The sequence below is a fragment of the Salvelinus namaycush genome, chromosome 27 (genome assembly GCF_016432855.1).
Source record: "Salvelinus namaycush isolate Seneca chromosome 27, SaNama_1.0, whole genome shotgun sequence".
Classification (NCBI taxonomy): domain Eukaryota; kingdom Metazoa; phylum Chordata; class Actinopteri; order Salmoniformes; family Salmonidae; genus Salvelinus; species Salvelinus namaycush.
Genome location: NC_052333.1, coordinates 35,334,508 through 35,352,771, shown reverse-complemented (window position 1 = coordinate 35,352,771; position 18,264 = coordinate 35,334,508). Strand labels below are relative to the sequence as shown.

Sequence of the window (18,264 nt, the reverse complement as noted above, 5' to 3'; positions counted from 1 at the left end):
AAATGACTGCTCGACTTGTTGACTGCTCGATCCAGACAGCAGACATTGTGGGCTAAGTTAGGAATACTGTGCTGCGCGGAATTTTACGTGGCGTCATTATGTCATGTGCTTACGTTCTATAGGTGTGAACTTCAGATTTGACATCGGTTTTGCAGATCGGCATTAAACTAGACATCGGGCCGATAACGATGTTGGCATTTTTAGCTAATATTGTCTGATTCCGATATGTTCACCGATATTGTGCATCCCTTCTAATTAGGCTATATAATTTTGGCGATTTTAATTCAGTTTACATTAGGTAAAGCTTAGCTTCCCCTATCCTTATGGACATGCTGCAAGTGCTTGCATATTAAAATTGTAACTGCACGTAAACTGCATTAGCTCTTCGAGTGTAAGCTAAGGATGGTTTTTGTAACTTTTTCAAATCATCATTAGTTGTTGCATCATGCATCCTTAGAATGTGTTTAAAATCAAAACATATAGCATAACATTTGTATCACAACTAAAGTTGCATAAATAACTCTAAATGAAGCATATAGGCGGATATGTTTCTTTGTTAAATGCTCAACACAGAATAGCCGCATGTGTGAGGTCCCTCGCAAATCATTTGGGGAAAATATCCTTTCTATTTATTCAACTATGTTCAATTGTAGGCCTATTCTTCATACTATAAAAGAATGCCACGTAATTCTAACCTGTCTGCTAAATGAACTAGTGTAGCCCACAGCCATATTGCACAGGTGGTCAGGTCCTAACGTAAGGACAACTCAGAATATGCTGTTCTATTCTTCTGAAATGGGATACATTTTCTTCAGATCATGTTTCTTTAATAATGGATTTATTGTGTTGGTTTAGGCTATATTAAATGTATTTTTTAGACTTGTGACGAGTGGAATGTTAGGTAAAGTGACTGGTAGTCAGACTAGTAGAGCAGAGACTGCGTGGAGAATAAACACGTGTAGAACGTGTTCCGCACATGCGCATAAGCTTTTTTAGTACGGGGGGGATTCGGATCCGCAGTCACTCTGATCTTTCAAACCCACTTCAGAAATGTTTACATTCATGTTAAACCATCGCCTAAGACCTGCCAGAACTCTATATTGTTGTTTTTAAAGCATTTACAGCTTTGAGATTCTCATGAAAAGCGTTATATGAAGTGTTTTGTTATAGTTTGTTAGTTTTAACATTTCCTTTCTCTTGTGGTTTGTTTTTCACAGCTGCAGATCAATCAGTCCATTATCTTCTGTAACTCCACCCAGAGAGTTGAGCTGCTGGCCAAGAAGATCACCCAGCTGGGCTACTCCTGCTTCTACATCCACGCCAAGATGATGCAGGTGAGCCATTTAGATTCACGCTTATTGTCCTACAAGAGAAAAATCTGCATCCTGAAAAGAGGTTAAACATTATTATTGGGTTGGAACCAAAATTATTTTCCAATCGTTTTCGTTCTGAACAGAATTTTCTTTTTGTTCCGTTCCACTGTTCCGACCAGAAAAATAAAGTTCTGAACGGGTTCGTACAAAAAAAAAAAACGGTTTATATCGTTCCTTTATGTTCCTTTTTTATACCTCTGAAATATTATTATTATTATTATTTATTTTTTTACATTTACTGTGCCTTCAGAAAGTATTCACGCACCCACCCACACACACACATTTATTCTCACTGTTAGCAGTTGATGTTATTCTTCAATATCACAGACCCCAAAGCAAATCAGGGGGAGGAAAATAGGTTTATTCAAAGAGGACTTATCATGCTTGGAAGTAGATGGTAGATGGTAATTTCTTCCCTGTCCTCAGAGATTCTCTCCACAGAACAAACCGACAGGGTGTAATTTATAACCCCTAGCCCTAGCCTGTGATTGACCAATTATAATTTTTTGCAGTAAAATATGGCCAATGGCCAAATAACAAGTATCCTGCTCCAGTACAGCCGTCCTTTGCATTGTGTATTTATCTTCAAAATATTCTTACACCACCCACACACACACGTGTTTCACCTAACCTCATGACCTAAAACACACATTGCTCTAAATGTCATAACCCTCTGAAGTCTTCAGTGGTGTTATGTGGACTGTGTCAATGTGCATTCTGTAGGAAGTGCGTCCCTATTGATAAAAACTATCACAAATGTGTGGTTATGTTGGACATGTGAAGCATGCACTTCTATATTTCCGTTCCACTCATTGGATGATTCCGACTGTGTATCTCTCTTAATTGGGCAGGATATGAACCCTGATAACATGGTCTTTAACCCATTAGATATTAATGAAGCCAACGATATCAACCCTGATAACATGGTCTTTAACCCGTTAGATATTAATGAAGCCAACGATAAATATGGTTGTTGATCCGGATTCAAATTTGCTGAATTTTACCGGAGATGACGATCACTTGTGATTACTATAATATTAAAAGATGTAACAACCTGTATAACAGTCGATCTATTTCCAAGACAAGCTTATTTTCGACCTTTGATTTGAACGTTCGCGGTCTTCCTAAAAATCACGACCACTTTTGTTCATTATCTGTCTTCTCTCTATCATGAATAATTGCATTGTTGCCCTTTCAGAAGCATGTTGACTGAAGAGACGTATGGCATGTCTCCTAATGCTGTTCACCACTGTACAACATAAAGTGGGAGGAGGAGTGTCCATTTCTGTTCATAAAGTATCTTGCACTTACATCTGATTACATTGATGTTCAATCTCTTTTCCTACAAATTCTCTCCTGTTCATTTTTGAGTGCTAAAGTGGTATTTCATCCATCTACCCGATTCCAATATTGGGAGTTTCATTTGTCCTTGCATCAACCTTAAATTTGATGAATAATGAAGATACAATTTGTTTTCTATTGGATGATTACAACAAACTTATTGAAGAGAACCACTCAATGACATCTGACTTGTTGAATGCTTTATACTCCATCTATCTGTGTCCCCTCATCTATAAGACCACAGAGTGACCAGTTCATCTGACTTGTTGAATACTTTATACTCCATCTATCTGTATTCCCTCATCTATAAGACCACAGAGTGAATACTTTATACTCCATCTATCTTTATTCCCTCATCTATAAGACCACAGAGTGACCAGTTTGTCTGCCACCCATATTTTTACAAATAATACGGGTATACTTTATACTGACATTTCTGACCACTTTCTAATTTCCCACTTCTCTTTGGCCGCTGGAAATAAACAGATGGTATTGATTAGTAGCAGTAGATGTAGAATATTTAACAAAATTAATTGTGAGCGCTTTAAGATCAGCAGCAGGTCATGATGAGATTGGGGCCTTTTTTGGTGAAATCAGTGTCTTCCTCGATTCCGCTTCGCAAAGTCGTATTGTTCCTAAATATTTGATATTTTACAAATTATCGCCCAATATGTACTACCATGTGTTTTACAGAATCCTTGAAAAATGTGTCTATCAGAATATTGAAATATTTAAATCAACACTGTATTCTATATGAGCTACAATATGGTTTTCGTAAAAACTACTCCACAGATTTGGCTCTTTTGCAACTTGTGGATTAAATTTTTACAGCCCTAAACAACAATGAATACTCTCTTAGCATCTTTTTAGATGTATCCAAAGTGTTTGACACGGTTGATCATGAAATATTACTTTCTAGATTGCAATACTATTGTTTTCATGATTATATATATAATTGGTCATATAATTATGTTTATGATAGAGAACAATTTATTTATTCAAACGGCTGTGCATCTACCAGGGCCAAGATATTCTGTGACATGCCACAGCGTTCGATAGTTGGACCTTTGTTGTACCCAATCTACTGTGTATCCAGAAAGTATTCAGACCCATTGACTTTTTCCACATTTTGTTACGTTACGGCCTTATTCTAAAATGGATTCATATTTTTTTCCCCGTCATAAATCTACACACAATCCCCCATAATGACAAAGCAAAAACATTTTTTTTTTTTTTTATGTTTGCAAAAAATAAATATTGAAATATAGCATTTACATACTGTAAGTATTCATACCGTTTACTCAGTACTTTGTTGTAGCACCTTTGGCAGCGATTACAGCCTCGAGTCTTCTTGGGTATGACGCTACAAGTTTGGCACACCTGCATTTGGGGAGCTCCTCCCATTCTTCTCGGCAGATCCTCTAAAGCTCTGTCAGGTTGGATGGGGAGCGTCGCTGCACAGCTATTTTCAGGTTTCTCCACAGATGTCAGATCAAGTTCAAGTCTGGGCTCTGGCTGGGCCACTCAAGGACATTGAGACTTGTCCCGAAGCCACTGCTGCGTGATTACTGATAAATTAATTTATGAATAGTAGGTTTTATCTTTATTTTTTTTATTTTTTTGGTACTTAATTACCTCCTACGTTTAATTATTACTTGATTAAATTAATCATGCAACTAATTCATTAGTAATTTGGGGCATCATGGGAAAAGTTTATTTAATGAGTTACTGTTTCCCGAATTAACTCAAGAACATATCGATATACTAGTTATCAATCAATAGTTTCCTTATATCAGTCTCATTCTGAACTTCGCAAATATCTTAATCCACAAGAACCTTAGCCGAAGTGATGAATCAGTGATACACAAATTGGCTTAATTATTTATTTAATGGAAGCTTTTCTCATGTCAAACATGTAACGTGTGGTGTAACACAGGGCAGCTCTCTAGGCCCTCTACTCGTTTCTATTTTTATCAATGACCTGCCACTGGCATTATGCAAAGCATGTGTGTCCGTGTATTCTGATGATTAAACTATATACACATCAGCAACCACAGCTAATGAAGTCACTGAAACCCTAAACAAAGATTCACAGTCTGTTTTGGAATGGGTGGCCAGTAATAAACTGGTCCTGAACATCTCTAGAACTAAGAGCATTGTATTTGGTACAAATCATTCCTTTCTGTCTGGCTCTGGCGTTCCGCTAGCGGAACTCCTCCCACATTCCACTGAAAAGGCAGAGCGCGAAATTCAAAATATATTTTTTAGAAATATTTAACTTTCACACATTAACAAGTCCAATACAGCAAATGAAAGATACACATCTTGTGAATCCAGTCAACATGTACGATTTTTAAAATGTTTTACAGCGAAAACACCACATATTTATGTTAGCTCACCACCAAATACAAAAAAGGACAGACATTTTTCACAGCACAGGTAGCATGCACAAAGCCAACCTAACTAACCAAGAACCAACCAAACTAACCAAGAAACAACTTCATCAGATGACAGTCTTATAACATGTTATACAATAAATCTATGTTTTGTTCGAAAAATGTGCATATTTGAGGTATAAATCAGTTTTACATTGCAGCTACCATCACAGCTACCGTCAGAAATAGAACCGAAGCAGCCAGAGTAATTACAGACACCAACGTCAAATACCTAAATACTCATCATAAAACATTTCAGAAAAATCGATGGTGTACAGCAAATTAAAGACAAACATCTTGTGAATCCAGCCAATATTTCCGATTTTTTAAGTGTTTTACAGCGAAAACACAATATAGCATTATATTAGCTTACTACAATAGCCTACCACACTACCGCATTCATTCATCAAGGCACGTTAGCGATAGCAATAGGCACGTTAGCGATTGCGAATAAACCAGCAAAAGATATATAATTTTTGACTAACCTTGATAAGCTTCATCAGATGACAGTCCTATAACATCAGGTTATACATACACTTATGTTTTGTTCGAAAATGTGCATATTTAGAGCTGAAATCAGTGGTTATACATTGTGCTAACGTAGCATCTTTTTCCCAAAATGTGCGGATATTTTTATGACACTCCAACTATTCTGACCAAATAACTATTCATAAACGTTACTAGAAAATACATGTTGTATAGGAAATGATAGATACACTAGTTCTTAATGCAATCGCCGTGTTAGAATTCTAAAAATAACTTCATTACGACATCCAGCTTAGGTATAGCGAGAGAGTACCCAAAATCTGGGCGCAAACAACTAGTACAACATGTTCGACAGATATATGAAATAGCATCATAAAATGGGTCCTACTTTTGATGATCTTTCATCAGAATGTTGTACAAGGGGTCCTTTGTCGGGAACAATCGTTGTTTGGATTTAGAATGTCCTCTTCTCCAGTCAATTAGCACGGAAAGCTAGCAAAGTGGCGCTAAGCTCTCCTTCCTGAACAAAGGCACACAACGCAACACGCCTAACGTCCCGAATAAATTTCAATAATCTAATAAAACTATATTGAAAAAACATACTTTACGATGATATTGTCACATGTATCAAATAAAATCAAAGCCGGAGATATTAGTCGTCCATAACGACAGCTTATCAGAAGGCAAATCCAGGTCCCTTCACTCGCTCTCCAGAAAACAGGAAACTGGTGACACGTCATGCCGAGAGCTTTCATTCGACCCCAGATCAAGTTATTCACTCAATTTCTTCTCTCACTGCCTGTCGACATCTAGTGGAAGACGTATGAAGTGCATGTATACTGATATATATGAAGGGCATTTATAGGCAGGCCCTAGAACACAGCATCGATTTCAGATTTTCCACTTCCTGTCAGGAAGTTTGCTGCCAAATGAGTTCTGTTTTACTCACAGATATAATTCAAACGGTTTTAGAAACTAGAGAGTGTTTTCTATCCAATAGTAATAATAATATGCATATTGTACGAGCAAGAATTGAGTACGAGGCCGTTTAAATTGGGCACGATTTTCCCCCAAAGTGAAAACAGCGCCCTCTGTCCTCAACAGGTTAAGTGCTTGACTTCAGCTTTATCTGGTAATGAATGGTGTGGCTTTTGAACATGTTGAGGAGACTAAATTACTTGGCGTTACCTTAGATTGTAAACTGTTATGGTCAAAACATATAGATTCAATGGTTGCATTAATGGGGAGAGGTCTAGCCGTAATAAAGATATGCTCTGCTTTTTGACACCACACTCCAAAAAGTTCTACAGGCTCTAGTTTTGTCTCATCTTGATTATTGTCCAGTCGTGTGGTCCAGTGCGACAAGGAAAGACCTATTCTAGGAAGGGTATTAGCTGGCCCAGAACAGGGCGGCACGTTTTACTCTTAATTGTAATCAGAGGGCTGATATACAGTTGAAGTCGGAAGTTTACATACACTTAGGTTGGAGTCATTAAAACTTGTTTTTCAACCACTCCACAAATTTCTTGTTAACAAACTATAGTGTTTTTTTTTAACCCCCTTTTTCTCCCCAATTTCGTGGTATCCAATTGTTAGTAGTTACTGTCTTGTCTCATCGCTACAACTCCCGTACGGGCTCGGGAGAGACGAAGGTCGAGAGCCATGCGTCCTCCGAAACATTAATTAACATTAATTACTTAAAAATCATACAATGTGATTTTCTGGATTTTTGTTTTAGATTCCGTCTCTCACAGTTGAAGTGTACCTATGATAAAAATTACAGACCTCTACATGCTTTGTAAGTAGGAAAGCCTGCAAAATTGGCAGTGTATCAAATACTTGTTCTCCCCACTGTATATAGCTGCAGGCTGTGAATGTGTAGTCTAGTCTTCACCTTCACTCGTCGAAAGTTTCAGAGGGTCTTACCATTTTCTGGTCTTGTAGTTTTAACCATTTTAAACCGTGTAGCCACCTTTCCACGCTGTCTGGTCTAATATGTTAATTTTTCAGCGAGTCCTTTTAAGCACTCTGGTCGGAAAGCCGGTTCCGTCATGTTGAAACAATGTCTGTGCTCACATGGGCGTGGTTACCGACTTGGCCCAGATTTATATGAAAAGCCATTATCTCATTTAGAAGGGTAAAATCACATTTCTATCTTTTCATAAGTATTCTTATACTTAATCATTTATTTTAGATGCAACCTGTTCACTAGGACGTATACACTTTCAGAATTACAGTTAGCATGTTATACAGTCTTTCTGATCATTTTAATGACAAAATAGACATTCATTTCCATATCACATCTGTCATAATTCCCAACATTTGGATATTGAAATATATTGTCCCAATGTTCATTATTTGATGTTTGAAGTTTTGGCAAAGTCTGTCTCTGTTACAACAAAGGGATTTTTAACTTCTCCATACTGCAGTGCAAGAGAGAGAAAGTTTACGACCAGCATAAAGTCATAAAACCGGGCCAACTCCCCCAAGAGAGAGAGAGAGTTTGGCTATCTGTCAGCCATTGGCCTAGCTGATCTGGCACCTTTGATTCTCACCAAAGAGAGAGTCATGACATATTGTATATTGCTTTTTTGTGGTGTGTTTTTCATATAAGCCACTAGGCTTCCAACCACACCTGCACATTTTATTTGTTATATATTTTATTTAATCTGTTTTGTCACTTGTTTTCTTTGGTGCAAATAAATTAAACTAAAACCCTTGACATATTCCACATTTTGTTGTTACAGCCTAAATTCAAAATGAATTAAAACTTTAAAAAAATACCAACCATTACACACAATACCCCATAATGACAAAGTGAAAACGTTTTTATTTGTATTTTTTTCTGCTAATGTATTGAAAATGATGATAAAATTGGTTGTTGAACAATTGCTAGACAACCAGATTTAAGTTAACTGTAACTCGGCCACAGGAACATTCACTGTCTTCTTGGTAAGTAACACAAGTGTAAATTTGGCCTTGTGTTTTAGGCTATTGTCCTGCTGAGAGTTGAATTAATCTCCCAATGACTGGTGGAAAGCAGACTGAACCAGGTTTTTCTCTAGGATTTTGGCTGTGCCTAGCTCCATTCCGTTTCCTTTTTATCCTGAGAAACTCCCCAGTCCTTAATGATTACAAGCATACCTATAACATGATGCAGCCACGGTTATGTTTGAAAATATGGGAAGTGGTACTCGGGAATGTTTACATAGGATTTTCCCCAAACATTCGGGACAAAAAGTGAATTGCATTGCCACATTTTTTGTAGTATTACTTTAGTGCCTTGTTGCGGAATATTCTGTACAGGCTTCCCTTTTAATCTGTCAATTAGATTAGTATTGTGGAGTAACTACAATATCGTTGATCCATTCTCACTTTTCTCCTAGCACAGCCATTAAACTGTAACTGTTTTAAAGTCACCATTGGCCTTGTGGTGAAATCCCTGAGCGGTTTCCTTCCTTTCCGGCAACCGAGTTAGGAAGGACACCTGTATCTTTGTAGTAACAGGATGTATTGATACACCATCCAAAGTGTAATTAATAACTTCACCATGTTCAAAGGAATATTCAATGTCTGCTTTAAACAACAACAAAAAATGTATCTACCAATAGGTGCCTCGCTCTTTGGTTGAATCTGTGTTTGACATTTACTGTTCGACTGGGGGACCTTACCAGTGGAGGCTGCTGAGGGGAGGCCGGCTCATAATAAGGGCTGGAATGGAGCAAATGGAATGGCATCAAGCCATGTGTTTTGATGTATTTATGTAAATTATGGTGCCACCAACCTCTTGCGGACCTTACAGATAATTGTATGTGTGGGGTACAGAGGTGAGGTAGTCATTCAATAATTATGTTAAACACTATTATTGCACACACAGTGAGTCCATGCAACTTATTATGTGACGTGTTCAGCAGATGTTTACTCCTGAACTTATTTAGGCTTGCCGTAACAAAGGGGTTGAATACTAATTGACTCAAGACATTTCAGCTTTTAATTTTTAATGAATTTGTAAAAAATAAATAAATACACATTTAAAAAAAAAAAAATCCACTTTGATATTATGGGGTATTGTGTGTAGAGCAGCGATGAAAGAAAAATCACAATTGAATACATTTTAAATTCAGGCTGTAACACAACAACATTTGGAAAAAGTCAAGGGGTGTAAATACTTTCTGAAGGCATTGTTGCTCGACATTAATTACTTCACCAATCAGTGCGGATAGAGCAGCTTGCTATGGAGCGGGCAAGCTATTTACATGCATTGGACAGACTAGAGTAAGGCGCGAGATGCGACTGACATTTGGCGGGTGGGGAAAGCGCGAGAGGCGATACAGGAGAAGGCTTAGCGTGAAGCACTGTGCATCTTGTTGTTATGAATTGTACGTACAGAGGATTGCCTACACACTGGCAAAGATTTTCTGTCAGGCAGAGACTGGAATAAGTTTCTGAGTGACAGAGTGAGGGGTTTGCATAAGTGCTTTCCTTTTTGTTGGACTGGGAAAAAATGACCGCAACTTAAAATAATGTTGTTAACCAGTTCCCCTGGTTTTAAAATAACAGTTCTGTTCCGGAACAGTATAGATTACTTTAGTTCGTGGTTCTGATTCTGTTCCTGTAAAAAAGTTTTTTTTTTTACAGTTTTTGGTTCTGTTCCCTAGACCGGTTCCAACCCATTATTATTAGTATTATTATTAACATATTTAGTGGGTCTACAAACCATACCAGATTTAATGATGATTCAGATTCATGTTATTTGTCCTATAAGAAAAAACCTGACCAGAGAGGAGACTATATGAGTTTGTGCTAGTCAATGTATGGGAGCCATGAGAAGAGATGCTTTTCTGAGGTTGTGTGTTCAGTGCTCTCATGCAGTGTTCTTTTAATCCTCACAGGAGTACAGAAACCGTGTGTTCCACGACTTCAGAAATGGACTCTGCAGAAATCTTGTCTGCACCGGTACGTGTCCACAGCGCTCTAAAATGCAACCATTTTGAATGTGCTTCTAAATATGTAGCTGTGAGACCTGGAATATAAATTTGGGAGCACCAGTGCGCCTAGATAGAAAAAACGGATCAATTTTGTAAAGATTAGGCTTCGCTCTGCCATTGTTTCTGCGTGCCCTAGAGAAAAAGCAATCACATATTCATTCGTTTCATGGTCATACCCAGGCACGTAATTTGCGGGTTATGTGCCCCTCAATAATATACCGTGATGAGTTTGATTGATTGGAAATTATTTGTAAACGTAAAGCGCAGGCAGCTACTTGCTTTCTATGACTTTAGGCCTACACCACACAGTGATACCTTATTTTATAATTGAACCCCCCTCAACTCCAATTATGCTTTTGGTTTGGTCTGGTCCTCAGAGGCGGTGGTTTGTGAAGAAGAAAAAAGTTGCGTAAAACTTGGAAAGTGCATTATCTCCTCTTTCGCTCTCGCTCCTCTTTTCTTAGCCCACATATTTGCGGGTTTGTTAACTCGGAACACATACAATTGCGCAGTCAAATTTAACATGGCAAATTCATTCAAGCACAAATAATAATTATATTGAAAAGGATTATTTTTCAAATGGAGGAAGTTTCGATTGCGAAGCGACAAGACGTGCATCTCGCGTGTGAGCGCTACTTCTCAAAACGAGTGATAATTGGTAACAGTCATATTCGGCTCAATTTTGAGTATTATAAACATTAAAATATCTGGTTTCTAGTAGGCTACATATTTAGACATGGCTGTTTCTCTGAACCTCGGGCAGTAGGCTCAAGCGACCCGGTTTCTCTCCCCAGTCAGAGGCAGCCTGCCTCCCAGACTCTGACCAGTAGCAGCAACCTATTCTCGTTATTTAGTTTACAAAACAAATTTGAAGGGCAAAATTGTGAGGGGAATATGCACTAATCATGTTTATGCAACCTGATAATCATCCTTAGAATACCTCCAGAACCAGCTTCAATTTAAGAAAATCTGCTATAAAATTTGGCCAAACCTAGTCTTCATTGATAGGGATCCATGTGACATTGCACAGCGTTAAACATGTTTACTTCTCCTTGTTTTTCTTCTTCATTTCAATATGAAAGGGGAACCACGTACTGGTGTTTTATAAACTCTTGAGTAAAATGCTAAAATGAGTTAAAGTCTACATTTAAATATATACCATATTTTTGGGTAACAAGTCAAATCAAATTTTATTGGTCACATACGCATATTTAGCAGATGTTATTGCGGGTGTAGCAAAATGCTTGTGTTCCTAGCTCCAACAGTGCAGTAGTATCTAACTAAATGCTTGTGTTCCTAGCTCCGACAGTGCAGTAGTATCTAACTAAATGCTTGTGTTCCTAGCTCTGACAGTGCAGTAGTATCTAACTAAATGCTTGTGTTCCTAGCTCCAACAGTGCAGTAGTATCTAACTAAATGCTTGTGTTCCTAGCTCCAACAGTGCAGTAGTATCTAACTAAATGCTTGTGTTCCTAGCTCCAACAGTGCAGTAGTATCTAACTAAATGCTTGTGTTTCTAGCTCCAACAGTGCAGTAGTATCTAACTAAATGCTTGTGTTCCTAGCTCCAACAGTGCAGTAGTATCTAACTAAATGCTTGTGTTCCTAGCTCCAACAGTGCAGTAGTATCTAACTAAATGCTTGTGTTCCTAGCTCCAACAGTGCAGTAGTATCTAACTAAATGCTTGTGTTCCTAGCTCCAACAGTGCAGTAGTATCTAACTAAATGCTTGTGTTCCTAGCTCCAACAGTGCAGTAGTATCTAACTAAATGCTTGTGTTCCTAGCTCCAACAGTGCAGTAGTATCTAACTAAATGCTTGTGTTCCTAGCTCCAACAGTGCAGTAGTATCTAACTAAATGCTTGTGTTCCTAGCTCCAACAGTGCAGTAGTATCTAACTAAATGCTTGTGTTCCTAGCTCCAACAGTGCAGTAGTATCTAACTAAATGCTTGTGTTCCTAGCTCCAACAGTGCAGTAGTATCTAACTAAATGCTTGTGTTCCTAGCTCCAACAGTGCAGTAGTATCTAACTAAATGCTTGTGTTCCTAGCTCCAACAGTGCAGTAGTATCTAACAATTCACAACAATACACACAAATCTAAAACTAAAAGAATGGAATGAAGAAATGTATAAATATTAGAACGACCAATGTCTGAGTGGCATTGACGAAAATAGAATGCAGTATATACATATGAAATGAGTAAAGCAGGATAAAGTCACTAGTGTTCCATTATTATAGCAGCAGTTCATTCAATGGGGGTGGTCAATGGATGCTCTGGTGCTCCTAAATGTTATGTTGTGCTCTTAAACTTTTATAAGTTGAATTTTTTCTGCATATTTTGTTTGGTAATATCAGATTTTACTTGGGTATGTAGTACAGTTGATTTTACTGTGCTCTGGTTTACTGTTTGAAACAGATCTGTTCACCAGAGGTATTGACATCCAAGCCGTCAATGTCGTCATCAACTTCGACTTCCCCAAGAACGCCGAGACATACCTGCATCGCATTGGAAGATCAGGTATGGAAACTTTCTTGTGTTGTTTATGTGCTTCTTATGGTATTATGTCAATGCTTTTTATCAACTTTTAATATCTGAATGCTCTGTTTTGCATCCTGGCAACATGTACATCTCTCAGGGAGGTTTGGTCACCTGGGCCTGGCCATCAACCTGATCACCTCTGAGGACCGCTTCAACCTGAAGTCCATCGAGGACCAGCTAGTCACCGACATCAAGCCCATCCCTGGCAGCATCGACAAGAACCTGTACGTGGCCGAGTTCCACACCGCCAACCTAGACTGCGAGGTGGAGGAGGAGCTGAAGGAGACAGGCTGCCAACAGGAGGAGCCCTAAGAACCCCTCGACTGGTGAGTCATTTACTCTGACATGCTACTGAGCCGGTCTAGCAATATGTAAAATTCATCAGAAGACAAGATGGACCCAGTACTTTATTGCTTATATGGGCATATTATACCTATCAGTCGGACATGCCAGTGAGAATGTCTAATATTTTAGGTCGACCCTAACTTAGATCTGAAAGGGTCGTAAGCAATTTGGTAAGTTCCTTAGAAGGCAATATGGCTCATGACCATATTTCTTACGTCTATCAAATAATTGTGGATCTACACAAGGGGGATAAGGGATATTTCAAATTGGGAACCCATCTTGTGATGTGCATGAAGTGTGAGACCCATCTTTTTAATCCTTGCCACCTTATCTTCCATCCAGGACAATGGGACATACCCGGCTTTTGCACAACATTCAGCTGTTGCACACAGGCTTCAGGCACCTCTTCAACTTCTCTTTTCTCAACCTTCAAAACCTGGCACATGGATGTTAAGGTCGAGTTTACTTTTTGCTGATTTGTATGTTCTGTTCTTATTCCCCCCCTTGTTATTTCATTAAGAGCTGCCTGCATTTTTTTATTTGAATTGGTTTAACCATGTTGTTTTGCACCAAAGGTAGCTTGCCCAATGCACACTGAATGAGATCAATCAGTCCTTTTTTTGGCTTAAGACATGTAGGCTAATGTTTTCTGGATTGTATCCTGGTATTGCAAGGTAACATATCAGCTGAAAAACTTCAGAGATAGGTGAGGAACATTGTCTTAAAAAAAGTAAGAACCATGCAAAATATTGATCAAGTTGTACTGTTTCCAGCTGAATATGTCGTCCACTTTTATGGCCAGCTTTGGAGGAGGACAGGTTTGTGTCATCAATGACATGAGGCCTTAGCAACGACCACTAAGGGTAAAGAAAGCTTCAGAATGTTGGAAAGCTCATTCACTTACATGCATTTTTGATTGGAATTAAGATACTATATTTGTAGGTTTTAAACTTATTAGTAAATTCACAAATGGTTGGATAATAAATCCTTTGCTACAGCACTACTAATATCCAACTTCGACTTGAATAATTTATCTTCTGTACTACATACACTGAGCGTACAAAACATTAGGAACACCTTCCTAATATTGCGTTGCACCCCATTTTGCCCTCAGAACAGCCTCAATTCGTCGGGTTTCAAAAGCGTTCCACAGGTATTCTGGCCCATGTTGACTCCAATGCTTCCCACAGTTGTGTCAAGTTGGCTGGTAGGTCCTTTGGATGCTGGACCATCCTTGATACACACAGGAAACTGTTGAGTGAGACAAACCCAGCAGCGTTGCAGTTCTTCACACACTCAAACCGGTGCGCCTGGCACCTACTACCATAACCCGTTCAAAGGCACGTAAATCCTTTGTCTTGCCCATTCGCCCTCTGAATGGCACACATACACAATTCATGTATCAATTGTCTCAAGGCTTAAAAATCCTCCTTTAACCCGTCTCCTCCCCTTCATCTACACTGATTGAAGGTGACATCCAATAAGGGATCATACAGTAGCTCTCACCTGGATTTACCTGATCAGTCTGTCATGGAAAGAGCAGGTGTTCCTAATGTTTTGTACACTCAGTGTATATAGTTAGCTGGGTTATCAAAATAATGCCTGTATTGGAAAATAGCTACATAGATTGATGGCTTTAGGTTGCTTGAAAGTGGTCATGTTCAAAATGAGCAGCTTGAGTCATGTACACTTTCAGAGGTGCTGTCGGTGCCGACCGTAAAATAAATGTTTACGGTCGGTTATTCAAACCGGATTTGTTATCGATGACAACTAGCTGGCTCAGGTCTTTGAATAGCACACAAAGTAATGTTATTTTTTTCCCCAACAATATTTCTGCTGATTTAAAAGTAACACTGCTTGTGCCTTGCCTCAGGCTACTGTAGCTAGAGTTACCTAGGTATACATGACATGCATGTCACTAGACAAAATCAATTTTTTGTTTATCTCAAATTACGGAGATGCAAACGGCTGTGGTAGTGTTCCCACTCACACTAGATAGAAAACCACCAAACGTATGTTTTTACAGTGGTACATGACACCTTCATTCATGCAGTTGTATTGAATTACTAGTATTTCACTGCCTTTGATACGTGGCTTGAAATTAGTGGTCAAAGTTTTTAATTTTTTTAAATTCAACATAGAGGCTCACACATCAGACATCAACTCAGTTATAGATAGAATTAATTATTATATGAAAATAAAACACTTTTAGCCATTTAACATGAAAACGAATGCATTTCAACAAGAGATTCCTTCTTCTTTACCCTTTGTGGGCGGGACCAAAGCGGTTGCCAGGGACGCAAGGCCCAAACACGTTCACACATTTAAACCGGTCTTCCTCCATCGTAGAGACAAAATGAACTCTTTTATATTGGCTCATTCACACTAGCCATCTTGCCCCGCTTACATTCACATGCCTTTTGTCACTCAAGTGCCTTAATTCCTCTCCCACGTGCGCTCTTATCAGTTCATCCATCTGTCTCTCTCTCCACACAACAGACAGAATACAGACACAATTAAGCTGAATTGTAACATCGGTTGATTCAGATATATGCAAGTAGAACGTTCGTTGTGCACACTCTCCTAGGGAATCTTGTTCGTGTTCTAGATGCTCAATAACCAAGGCTCAAACTCTGACTGACATCATCTAGAATGCCAAAGTACTTTTAATGTAAACTTTGCAATAAAAAAAGGGCAGCTTTTACTTAGACGCAACGTGACTGTTTTCCTGTCACTATGAATAATCAATCATGTGAATAAGATATAAATATGATATAAGACTACTGAAAGAAGATAAGACTGGGCCCATTGTAAAAACTGTGGATGGTAGCCTACAATCAAGCTAATATAGCACCGGACAAAAATTCCCTGATATATATAAACGATCTCAGACCAGCACAGGAGCAGTTGATGAAAACACAAGTCACAGTAGCATCCAATTACTGAGCTTGTGCCACATTTTACTAGTAAAACTATTTTCTGAGCTTTCATACTTATGTTGCGGTGGTGATGTGATTATGGGTCAAAATATCACCCTATTCCCTGCAGAGTGCACTACTTTTGACCAGGACCCATAAAGTAGTGCACTAATTTTGACCAGGACCCATAAAGTAGTGCACTATATAGGAAATAGGCCCATATGTCTGCAGCTATGGAAAGAACAGGTAGCATTTACAATCTATTCAGTCATATGCATCCAATTTCTGAAAGACGCACAAGGTATTGTTGGAGATTATGATCAGCACGGGATCTTTTTTTTTAACCACTGTCTCTTTCACATATGAGCCCCTGCATGGACACCTCAATAAACAACAATTACACTATAAATATCTACATACACATCTATTACACAATACATGAAAAGCAGACACAAAATGTGAAAAGCAAAACACGAGGAAACAAACACATTATTCAGTCAAAAGGCCCTCTAAACATGGGCCTGAATTGCCCTAGAGGCAATCTTGACGTTTTCTTTGTACAAAACAACATGGTTCAACATATTTTTAAGACCTGCTTTTTCTTCCTCAATTGTGAGGGTCCCTCAAAGTAATATAATATGTTTTTTAGAGTTAGACGTTTCATGTTGGTACAGTTTTGTGGGTATGTCCTTCGGTTTAGGGTCTAATTTGAATCAATCTAATTGACTCAAATGTAAAAATGTTATCTCCAAAGTGTTGTGAATGTATTAATTGCCAATATGTACTGTGCAGCCCAATGGTACACGCAGCCCATTGGCACAAAATATAGTATATTTAGACTAAAAACTAGGTAACAAGAAACCAAGCTTTTATTTTAAAAACCTCAGAGCTCTTGGGTGATGTTCCTCAGCCTGGCTCCAAGGGAGAAGGGAGGGTATTTTGATATGATACATACAGAGCTGAGAACTTGGCAGAACTCTCATTTGTTATCTCTGCTATTCATTAGGTTGGGAAAACCCTTCTTTTTTTGGGGGGGGGGGGGGGGGGGTTCGTACAGCTTTGTTATGATTGTGAAAAGCTGAGGGACTATTCTTGTGTGTGGGGTGGGTTGGCTCACATCAGAATTATATTTGAAAGCGAATTGTAGCATCTTCAAACTGGCAGCTGTGATCTTTTTCTTTAGTCCTGCTACAAATGTTTAGCTGATGATGAAAGCAGAGAAAAATATTAGATTTTTTTTTTTTGCTTTTCTTTGAAATTATTTTTGACAATGCTTGCTAAGCAGGGAGGGGGGCAGAGCAGGGTTTGGGGCACTGGGTTTGTGTGGGTTTGCGAGTCATCTTGAATCTTTTCTTCTCTCTGGTACTTAAGAACTCCAGCACAACAGTGGACCAACCAATATGGTTTGCAACAGATCTGAAACTCAACACATTTGTAATTTTACTCCCAAAGTACAAAAAAAGTATTATATTTTGACCATTAGTTGGCTTATTTTAAGTACTGGAGAGAATGCTATCCGAGCACATTCATACTGGTTATCTAGGTCAATCTTTTTACGAGGTGGTTGGTATCATTTTGAGGAAATTGGTTTGTAAATGATTCGTTGTTTACACAATTCGTTTACAATAACAAAAGAAAATATGAATTTGCTTCATGGTGGAGGTAGTTTTGAATATTAGATTTTTTTATTTTGTTTGATTTTAAATACTGACTTTCAGGATTTATATTGAACCGAAACCAAAAAAGTGTAATGTCACGCCATGGCATTTTGAGTGCTTTGCGTGAGTGACTGTCAGTAAGTGTGTGTGTGTGTGTGTGTGTGTGTGTGTGTGTGTGTGTG

The 18,264-nt window shown here is 38.5% G+C and overlaps 1 protein-coding gene across 3 annotated transcripts in view; it reads left to right on the top strand.

Annotated features, from left to right (window-relative positions):
• LOC120022806 (probable ATP-dependent RNA helicase ddx6) overlaps positions 1-14,815 on the top strand; it is a 51,994-nt gene extending 37,179 nt beyond the window's left edge. For all 3 annotated transcript variants that reach the window (XM_038966807.1, XM_038966805.1, XM_038966806.1), the window contains 5 exons: positions 1,218-1,334; positions 10,528-10,591; positions 13,039-13,140; positions 13,259-13,487; positions 13,849-14,815. In XM_038966807.1, the coding sequence (XP_038822735.1) occupies positions 1,218-1,334; positions 10,528-10,591; positions 13,039-13,140; positions 13,259-13,473 (498 nt within the window). In that variant the 3' untranslated portion in view covers positions 13,474-13,487; positions 13,849-14,815. The remainder of the gene's footprint in view (positions 1-1,217; positions 1,335-10,527; positions 10,592-13,038; positions 13,141-13,258; positions 13,488-13,848) is intronic.
• Positions 14,816-18,264: the final 3,449 nt, after the last annotated feature.